Source organism: Trichosurus vulpecula, chromosome 8, assembly GCF_011100635.1.
Source record: "Trichosurus vulpecula isolate mTriVul1 chromosome 8, mTriVul1.pri, whole genome shotgun sequence".
Taxonomy (NCBI): Eukaryota; Metazoa; Chordata; class Mammalia; order Diprotodontia; family Phalangeridae; genus Trichosurus; species Trichosurus vulpecula.
In genome coordinates this window covers 267,580,982-267,592,416 of record NC_050580.1, presented here as the reverse complement: position 1 = coordinate 267,592,416, position 11,435 = coordinate 267,580,982, and the positions used below count along the sequence as shown (strand labels likewise).

Genomic DNA, 11,435 nt, shown 5'->3' with positions numbered 1-11,435 from the left:
TCAAAGATATTTTAATACAATTAATGACTTCCAAGCATTCTTGAAAAAATCAGAACTAAGTAAAATCTTTAAAACACAAATGGAAGAAATTAAATAAACCTAGAAAGATAAATAAGTGTGCACATATTTAAAGGACCAAATGAGGAATAATTTCTTTTTTTACTTTTACAAAATATTATTTTATTTAGACTCTTATTTAGGAAATTTAGACCCTTATTTTAGGAAAAAGAAAAACAACTGTTGTACTATGGTATTCATATATATGTCACAAACCAAAGCTTTGATATTGAGTTTCACATTTAAGTTGTACAAAGAGAAAAACATCAAAATACTGATTGGTTATTGATAACTGAATGTAAAAGTAAATCCAAAGCAACAGATTTCTTTTTAGACATAACATCTTAAAGAGAAATACCAATTAGTAACGCTTTCTTAAATCTCTACTTCACAGTGATATAAACAGGGGTAGTTAGTGATTGTACTGGTTTATTACTGCTGTTAGAGGCTATCTTCCTCTCACTTGGTGCGGACATATGACATAGCACATACAAAAATAAGTTTCCTATTATTTGCAGTAAAGCACTAGGAAATACAGAGCAGTGCAAGCCTGTATATACTGTACACAAGAGGGGAGCTTTAGGTGGCTCATTTTGATTCTGATCCACTGGATGAGAATCTCATCCCTAGTTGGCACCTGAGCTAAACTCCATGGGAGCTGTGATAGATGCTGAACCATTTTAGTGGTCTCCCCAGAAATCATACCACAGAAGAATTGATCTAAAACCCAATACAACAGTCCATGGATTTAGAAATAATAAATACAATCTTCTTCTTCAGTCTAAGTTGGGGAAAGTTGTCTTTTCTGAGTGTGCAGAGTCACGTTATGTAATGAAGTCAAGGTTGCTGGACTGGACTCACTGGGATCACAATATGGCCAGGATCAGGCCGCAGTCAGGTTAAGAACCTTTCACAACCTGTCTCAACTCTTCAAGTAATGGGACAAGTCCCTTTTGTAGGCTGACAATCAGTCTAGTATTTGCACTGCTGCTTGCTATGAAACTCACCACCAATGGTAACCGATTGAATTGGACGCCTTGGTATATGTTGTAGTAGTAAACAATACTTTTGTTTTTTGAAAGGCCAAGTGTGCTGCCCTGGTCCGTTGCAAGTGCAAAAGTGGACAGGAAACCAAGTCTCAATGCATGCTCTGGAGCATTATCATTTGCCACTTTGATAACAGGCACTCCATCCCTGTCTGACACAATGGCATGAAGATCTTCAACACTTGGTAACTTTTTGTAGAGGAATCTCTTCAAATCATCTGCCACAATGAGCCCCTTCCTCCCATGGGGATCCTCCCCACACCTGGCTCAGGCTGCCGAGGTCTCTGCTGTCCTTGGCCGCAGGTAGCTCGGACTGCTTCAGCTGCTTCCAACATCAATAAAATTTTTACATTTTGAAAGGTTGAAAAAAAGACTCATCCTTTCAGAATCCCAAGCATAGTGGCCAATGAAGAAACAAAGAAAGACAATCTCAATGTCTTGGATGAGGCAGAGGGGGAAATGAAGGATGAGAGAAAGAAGAGAATGAGATGAGACAAGATGAAATGAGTAAAGAAATACACTAGGGAAGAAGAGGCTATTCTCACAATCAGGATGCCAGTAGAATGTTAGTCAAGCATGGAGGTCAGGTTGGAGGGCACGGGAATCTAACGAACCTCATTTTATTAGAACTAGGTGCTGGAAAGTTGGTGGGAAAGAGTATAGTATAAAATACAATAACATAACAGGGATTTGGGGAAGGGAAGGGGTTAAGGGGGTGAAAGAGCTGGAGGAAGGAAAGTCATAAGTAAAACAAAGCACATACAGAGAGAGCTGATTACAAAAAAGGAGAGACAGAGAAGCAGAAAAAAGATTTAGAATCTGGGAGAAGAGAGACCAGGGTCAGACTGCTCCAGGTACAGAAACTAATTTCATTCCTGGGGCGGCTAGGTGACAAAGTGGGTAGGATTCAGGAAGACTCACCTTCCCCAGTTCAAATCTGATCTCAGACACTTACTAGCTGTGTGACCCTGAACAAGTCACTTCACCTACCTTGCCTCAATTTCCTCATCTGTAAAATGATCTGAAGAAGACAATGGCAAACCACTCTGGGATCTTTGCCAAAAGAAAACCCCAAATGGGGCAGATGCAACTAAACAAAAAAAATTCATTCCTTTCCCCCACCCCTACTTTCTTTCCTTTGAAAGAGTGAAAGATGGGCAAAGTAAGGGAACATTGTAATAGATGACGGAGAGAAAACAACCCTAACAATTATAAAACTCAAATAGGAATGTGATAAATGCGCTCATAAAAATGGAACAGGATGGCAGAATGGGTCAGAAAGCAGGGTGCAAATATAAAGAAACCAAGTTCAAGTAAACAGAAGACGCTACTTTAATGTACTACGCCTCAGCTGAATGCAGAAGAGGAGTGGGGATCACGATTTCAGAGAAGTCCATGGTGTAAATAGACATGGGTAACAGAGATAAAAAGAGAAACTACTTCTTGCTTAAAAATACTACTGCTAATGAAACAATATCAATATTTAATATGTAGGTAGTGAATAGCATGGCATTCAAATAAATAAAAAAAGTGGTATACAGTAGAAAATAATTATTAGGGGTCTCAGTGTGATCCCTTTGAGATCTAGAGAAATGTAACAAAAAATATAACATCAAGAAAGATGTTGAGGATCCTAATAGAATACTAGAAAAATTTTATTTGATAGGTCTTTGGTGATTACTAAATGGAAATTATAAGGTATATATGTTTTTAAAGTTCTGAATGCCATTTTTATAGAAATTAACTAGATATTAGGATATAAAGATCTTATAAACAATGAGAAAAAAGGCAGAAAACTTGCCCAAGGTCACACAGCTAGTAAGCGTGTCAAGTGTCTGAGGCCACATGTGAACTCAGGTCCTTCTGACTCCAGGGTTCTACTCACCGCGCCACCTAGCTGCCCCAATAAGGGAAATTTTTTAAAAGGATTTAAAGCTAAATGGAAACTAAATAATATCCTAAAGAATAAGTACAAAGAATAACACAAATACTACTAACTACATGACAGAAAACAATACCAATCAGGTAACATTTGGATGATAGGGCCAAAGAAGGCTCCAAACACATCACATCAAAAAGGGACATGAAGAAGAAATCAACGAATTGAGAGTGTAACAGAAAACCTAAAAATCCACTGGTTAATAACTCAGAAGCAAAAAAATCAGAAATTCTGAAAGTGACACCCCAAAATTGAGAAAAAGAAGACTTGATAAATAAAACTAAGAGCAAACAAGAACAAAATAAACTATTAGCTAATGTGAGTCATACACACCACACACACATACACACACACACACACACACACACACACACACACACACACACACACACACGGAAAAGAAAAACCACTTTAAAAATCAAAATTGAAAGGGGATACTGAAAAAGGAAAAACAAGGAAATTTTAAGAAACTATTTTGCCTAATTCTCTGCTCCCAAAACTGAATGAATACTTATAAAAATATAAAATGTCAGATTAATAGCAGTCTGGTTTCAGAAATAGAAATTAGAGGAAAAGCCCAGATGATGGGGTATAGGCTGGGACCCAGCTAAACTCTCCCAGTAGTCCCCTCCAACAACTTTAAAATAACACTTCAAATCAGGTTTTGGGGTGGCAGAGCCACAAAAGTTCACAGGGAGACATTTTTCCAGTCTAAGACAACTTGGGAGGTTCGAGGGAAAAGTCTATAATAACAGGGTGGGCACAGGCCTAAAGTGTGATGGGAGCACCGATAGTGGTCCTTGGAGGCGCCTGCGACAGCAGCAGCTTCAGGATCTCTCAGCCCAGGAAAGGTAAGGGTGGGTAAGGCAATTAGTCAGAAAGAGATCACAAGGGACCCTCTGTTGGCACTGGGTGCAGCTGGCACTAATTGGCAGCTCTACTGCTCATAAGCCATTCTGGGTCACAGTTCTAGGATGGAGTAGAGACCTTGTGATTAGTCACAAGGGAACAGGACCAAGACAGAACTAGTACTTGTGACTGCAAGACAGTATGAGCCCTTCCTGGCTAAAGACCAGAGGATAGACAAGGAAAACAGTGACCATATATTTCCTAGGATAACATCACATTGGAAACATAGAAAACTTGCAGACCCCAGAACTAGCTCTGAAACAGCAGTACAAAAAAACCTCAAGCTTGGTATAGTGCCTGCCTCTCCATCCCCAGGTGAACAGAGCTCAACTTTAAAATAAAGTTCAAAGTCAAAAAAAAAAGACTGGGAAAATGAGCAAACAATGAAAAAAAAGAACTTCACCATAAAATGCCATTATGGAGGTAGGGAAGACCAAGACACAAACCCAGAAGAAAATAACATTGGAAATAGCTACAAGCAAAGCTTTTAAGAAAAATGCTAATTGGATCCAAGACCAGCAAAAACATTTAGAAGAGTTAAAGAAAGAGAAGCGAGTAGTAGAAAAAAATTGGAAAAAGAAATGAGAGTAATGCAAGAAAATAACGAAAAGAGAATTAACAGCTTGGTAAAAGAGGAACAAAGAATACTAAAGAAAATAACACCTTAAAAGACAGAATTGGCCTAATGGTTAAAAAAAAAGGCAGAAAAATTCACTGAAGAAAAGAACTCCTTAGAAAACAAAATTGTCCAAATGGAAAAAAAAAGATGTATAAAATGACAAAAATAATTCCTTAAAAATCAGAATTGGGCAAGCAGAAGCTAATGACTTTATGAGATGCCAAGAAACAGTAAAACAAAATCAAAAGAATTAAAAAATAGAAGAAAGTGTGAACTATCTCATTGGGAAAAAAAAAACCAACTTGGAAAATAGATCCAGGAGAGATAATTTAAGAAGTATTGCACTACCTAAAAACCATGACAAAAAGTGACTGGACATCATAATTCAAGAAATCATCAAGCATAAGCAGGGGGAGAAATAGGATGGAGAGAAAGACATAGATAGTAATCACAACTGTGAATGTGAATGGGATGAACTCTCCCATATAATGGAGGCGAATAGCAGAATGGATTAAAAACCATACTCCTACAATATGTTGTTTACAAAAAACACATTTGAAACAGGGGGATACACAAAGGGTAAAGGTAAAAGGCTGAAGTAGAATATATTGCGGTTCAGCTGAAGTAAAAACGCACGATTAGCAATCCATATACCAAATGGTATAGCATCCAGATTCTTGGAGAAGTTAAGTGAGTTATAGGAAGAAATAGACAGCAAAAGTATACTAGTGGGGGACCTCAACCTCCCCCTCCCTGAACTAGATAAATCTAACCTCAAAATAAACAAGAAAGAAGTTAAGGAGGTGAATAGAATTCTAGAAAAGTTAGATATGGTAGACCTATGGAGAAACTGAATGGGGATAGAAAAAAGTCATCAAGGAAAACTACACTGGTATCTTAGATCCAGAAGGTCAAATTGAAATTGAAAGAATCCACCTATCACCTCCTAAAAGAGATCCCAAAATGAAAACTTTCAGGAGTATCATAGCCAAATTCCAGAGCTCCCAGGTCAAGAAGAAAATATTGCAAGCATCCAGAAAGAAACAATTCAGATATCATTAAATAACAATCAGGATCACACAAGATTTAGTAGCTTCCATGTTAAAAGCGTAGAAGGCTTAGAATATGATATTCCAGAGAACAAAGGAGCTAGTGTTACAACAAAGAATAACCTACCTAGCAAAATTGATGGTATGGAGGGAAATACATGGTTAGGGATCATACCTGTGAATGTGAATGGGGTGAGCTAACTCATAGAACAGAAGTGGATAGCAGAATGGATTGGAAACCAGAATCCAACAATATGTTGTGTACACATTTGGCAGAGAAAAGAGACAGAGTTGAGAGAAAGGGCTGGAGCAGGGTCCATTATGCTTCAGCTGAAGTGAAGGGGGTAGGTGTGGCAATTATGATCTCACACAAAGCAAATGCAAAATTAGACTTAATCAAAAAAGATAATCAGAGAAAATACATTTTGCTAGAAGTTACCATAGACGTGAAGTAACATCAAAAAATTTCACAGCAAGCTTCTTTGATAAGAGCCTCATTTCTCAAATATATAGGGAACTCAGTAAAATTTATAAGAATATCAGTCATTCCCCAATTGGTAAATAGTCAAAGGATTTAAACAGGCAGTTTTCAAATGAAGAAATAAAAGCTATCAATAGTCATGTTAAAAAGGCTCTAAATCACTGTTGATTAGAGAAAGGCAAATTAAAGCAACTCTGAGGTACCCCCTCACACCTATCAGAAATGACAAATGCTAGAAGTGATGAGGGAAAATGGGTACATTAATGAATTGTTGGTAGAGTAATGAACTGGTTCAATGAACAATGTGGGACTATGCCCAAGGGGTTATAAAACCATGCATACCCTTTGATCCAGCAATACCACTACTAAGTCTATATCCCAAACAGACCAGAGAAAAAAGAAAAGGATGTATGTGAACAAAAATATGTATACCTGCTCTTTTAGTGGAGGCAAAGAATTGGAAATTGAGGGTCAGGGGGGAATGTCTGAACAAGTTGTGGCATGTGATTGTGATGGAACACTATTGCGCTATACGAAATGGCCAAGAGAGTAGTTTCAGCAAAAAAAATGTGGCAAGACCTATATGAACTGATGCCAGGTAAATTGAAAAGAACTGGATGATCATTGTGCACAGTAACAGCAATGTTATAATGATGATCAACTGTGGAAAACTTGGCTACTCTGATCAATACAGTGATCCCCAACAATTCCAAAGGACTCGTGATGAAAAAAACGCTATTTGCCTCCAGAGAGAGAACTGATGAACTCTGAGAGCAAAGTGAAGTATAAGTTTCTTGCTTTATTTTCTTTTGCTTTTAAAAAATTATGGCTAATATGAAAACATGTTTTACATGATTTCACATGTGGAATTGATATATTGTATGCCTTCTCAGTGGGTGGTAGAAGGGTAAGAAGGAGTGAGGAAATCTGGAACTCAAATTTATAAAGAATGTTAAAAATAAATAGTATATATTTTAAATAAACTCTTAAAAGAAATAGAAATTAAATAAACCATAAATTTCCCATTCCCTTTCCTCAACCAAAAAATAATAAATACCAGGCCCGGATGGACTTACAAGTGACCTGGACATTTAAAGAGCAACTAGCCTCTAACATCGATTTTAATCCTGTCATACTTAATAGCTATGTGACTGTGGACAAGTTAATTAACTTCTTTGAGCTTCTCTTTTTTCAACTCTGACCCCTGGAATCCATAGCCTCTACTAAGTGCCACTTTTTACATACATGAGGCTGCTCCTGATTTGTCCCTCCTGCCAACTTATTAATGTCCCATACCCCAAAAGACACCAGAATATAGATATTTATTTACTTAATTGTGTGTGCATTGTCTCTGTCTGCTGCCACAGAAGAGTATAAACTCCTTAAGGGAAGGGATTTCTAGAACACCCCCTAAAGTATGAGCATAAGCCCTGGTCCTTCCTGGTAGACAACCCCCTTGCAAAAGAACTTTCAACACCAGAGACTTCCGATGCATCCCTTTGTGCTTCCTTCTGCCCCTATTACAACACACTTTGTCAAAGAGGATTGGCCAAGTGAACAGCAAGAATTGTCCACTCAATAGATTACTTTTACTCTAGCTCTCTTCTCAGCAGCCCTGTGGCTTGGCAGAGGGACAGCTCTCCCACAGGCTCTTTATAAAGGAGGGACCAACTCTTCCCCTCCCCTCCGTTTTGGCAGCTGCTCACGTAGGGCAGCAGGAACATGTATTTGTCTAGGTGAGCCTGCAACTGGATCTCAAAGACCCAGCTACCCCTTCTACTTTGTGTTTCTTTGCCTTAACACAAGCGACTAAATATTAATCCCAAGATGCAGGATTCTAGCCTTGGCAATTACGTCATAGATTTGAGAGGTGTGAAGTCATTGATAGGTTCCAGTGACTGGCAGCAGTAGGTGCTACAAAAAGAGGAGGATCAGCCCAAGTCAAGCCTGTCCTGACAGAAGTTATTGCCCTCAAAGGAGTTGCTTAGACAGTGCAGGGCCAAGGTGAAGGTTAGATGACTGTTCAGCAGAAATAGAAAATACTTTGTTTTGATGTTTTAAATCTCACTCTCCTGTCAGAGTATAAGAGTGACATGTTACTGTATCATGTAATATTTGTTGTTGAACATTTGTAGGGCTTTTTTAATTTTAAGCAATTCTTTTCTAAGACATCTAAGACAGGTATCTATTCAATACCTGATTTACTTTGTACATCAAGTACTTTTCTAGAACAGACCCTGATAATCTCTTCTGGGGAGATTATAGACATGAGCCATACCTAAACTTTACATCATTTTCCCCCAAGGCTCCAGGCTGGATAAGCATTTATTAAGCACCTGCTTTGGTGAAACATGAGAAGGTAAAATAGCCTCTACCTTCCAGGAACATACAGGACACAGCTAGACAACACAGTAGAGTATTGAGCCTGGAATCAGGAAGACTTGAGTTCAAACACGACCTCAGACACTAGCTGCTTAACCCTAATAAAGTATGTTTGCCTCCATTTCCTCAATTGCAAAGTAGGATTAATAACAGCACTTACCTTGCAGGGTTGTTGTGGGTGTCACAAGAGATAATATTTGTAATGGTACTTAGCACAGTGCACCTGGCAAATTGTTTTGTTGTATTGGACTCTCTGTGACTCCTCATGGGGTTTTCTTGGCAATGATACTGGAGTGGATTGCCATTTCCTTCTCCAGCTCATTTTACAGAGAAGGAAACCAAGGCAAGGGACTTGTCCAGAGTCTCACAGCTAGTAAGTCTCCAAGGCCAGAATTTAATTCAGGAAAAGGAGTCTTCCTGACTCCAGGCCTGATGCTCTAACCACTGTACCACCTCTCTACCCTATATGGTAGGATCTATATAAATGCTTATTCTCTTTCCTTTCTATTCTAATAAGGGAAGACAGTTCAGAAAAGGGATCTGGAAAAGGACAGGCAGGAGAACATGGTGGCAAAGTCTGGAGAATGAAGACCTTGCCAATAGGATAAGGGGCCACAGGGGCAGAAGGAGAAACTGGTTGAGTCACGGTAGTGAAGTCCAGCAAATGCAGGATGACTGAACTGGACTATTCCTCAATATGGGTGATCTAAGAAGAATCTACCAGTGAAAGAATGGGGCAGCAGAGGCAGAGACAGACGGCAGCTGAGTCCTAAAGGTGGAACAATAAGCAAAGACAGATCAAGAAAAGCCTGACTCCTTTTTTGGAGCTCCCCCAAAACTGAACCTGGTATGTTTAAGCCCAGAACTGGTGATACCTTAGTGTGAAAAGACACCTCCCAATCATACACACATACACACGTGCTTAATAAAGACTTACCAATTTTAATTAAATCCATAAAATGTGGATAAGAATACCTGTAGTATCAACCTTGAGGGTTTTTATGAGGTTCAAATAAGATAACAAGAAGCAAAGCATTTTTCAAAGCCCAAAACACTACATAAATGTAACTGAGCATTATTTGTATAGATTTCTTATCCCACTTATTAAATTATCAGCTCCTTAAGGGCAAGGACTGTGTAGTCTTTCACTTCCATAACCCTAACACCAATGACAAGTGCATTGACTATATTAAGTAGGAACTTAACAATGGTTAATTGCATTTATTCCAATGGAGAAATTAATCTATTTGATGTTGCTGATAGTTTTGTATCCCTTTCTCAAAGTTTTTTTCTTCTAGTTTTATCTTCAAATGGTTTCCATTCTTTTCAACATTTGTTGATATCTTTTGTTCTTGTATCACTTTTATTTCCAAATATCGTTCCTCCCCCTGCCCCGCTTTTCTCCAATGCAAGAAAGATAAACTAAAAAGAGAAAGAAAGCAAGTCTAAAATGATATGCAATATTCCACCCTCACTATCCTAAACCTCTACAGAGTGGGGAGAGAAGTACATCCTCCCCTCTCTTCTTCAAGAGTAAGTTTGATTACTGTAATTACACAAAAATCATTTCTGGTTTGTGTTATTTCCCTTTGTGTTGTTGTAGTATGTATATTATTTCCCTGGTTCTGCTGACCTCATTTTGCTTCACTCTGTGTTATTATGTCTTGTGATCATTTAAATACCTAACAAAGTATATTCAGATCTTCAACTCCACCCTAAAGTCTACTTAGTCTTTCCAACAGTCCTTCAGGGAATCCTACGTACCTCTGTCACTCTTAATTCCAACATGAGCTCTTTGCTTCTCTATTCATACATTCAGTGCTTAGCACAATTCTTAGCACACAGTAAGCATGTAATGGGGGCAGCTAGGTGGTGAAGTGATTAAAGTGCTGGGCCGGAGTCAGGAAGACTACCTTCCCAAGGTCAAATCTGGCCTCAGACACTTACTAGCAAGTCACTTAACCCTGTTTGCCTCGGTTTATTGATGTGTAAAATGAGCTGAAGAAGGAAATGGCAAACCACTGCAGTATCTTTGCCAAGAAAACCCCCAATGGGGTCACAAAGAGTTAAACACAATGGAACAACAACAAGCACTCAATAAATGCTTTTCTATTATGTTGAGAGGCAAATGATCTAGAAATTATATAAATATAGATATAATACCAGAGGCTTAAAAAAACTGCCATATGAGATCAACTTAACTTTTGGTAATATATGGATGACCAAAAGGAAAAATCCCAGCAAAATTTTCTGCTGTCACCCACAATGAGAGCTAAGTAGTGGGAAGTTCTGTGTTAAAACATAAGAATGTGTTGAGGCCTAATTCTATCAGAATTGGAAGCTTAAAAAAAAGAATCTTCTGGCAGAAACTTTTCTCACTAAGAAAGAAATCCATAGAACTACACAAAATTATTTATTTTTTCTTTCCTTGAGGGAAGAAAAAATTCTACAGTTTATTTTCTTTCCTTGAAATGAATAAGCATCAAGACCTGAAGAGGTCCCAGATGACACAGAGCTGCCAGGGGTTTTAAGCCAAGTTTCCAAAGTTTTATAAAAATCCCTCCTGGGCTGTATCAACAATGACAAAGTCAATAATCATCTGGCCCCGCTGAAATTTTGTTCTGGAGGATTTTCCCACCTTCTTTCTGTGACCGTTGGTGAAACTCTGTAGGTGGCTCTATCTCAGCAGATGCCCCGTAGCCCCAACTGTGCTTTCTTGATCAGAAGCAATCTTTACAACATACACTTTTTTGCTTTATGAGTATTTCTCTCCAATGGAAACACAATTGAAGAGGGTAGGTGGCACAGTGGATAGAATGCTGGATCTGGAGTCAAAGACCTGAGTTCAAATCCAGTCTCAGGCACTTACTAGCTATGAGAGTCTGGACAAATCACTTAACCTGTCTGCCTCAGTTTTTTCATCTGTAAAATGGGGGGGGTGGGTTGGGGGGGC

General features: G+C 38.5%; 1 protein-coding gene across 1 annotated transcript in view; it reads right to left on the bottom strand.

Moving 5' to 3' along the window:
* Positions 1-956: 956 nt before the first annotated feature.
* LOC118829929 (ragulator complex protein LAMTOR3-like) overlaps positions 957-11,435 on the bottom strand; it is a 49,198-nt gene continuing 38,719 nt past the window's right edge. Inside the window, exon 2 of the mRNA XM_036736742.1 lies at positions 957-1,341. Coding sequence (XP_036592637.1) covers positions 957-1,341 — 385 coding nt within the window. The remainder of the gene's footprint in view (positions 1,342-11,435) is intronic.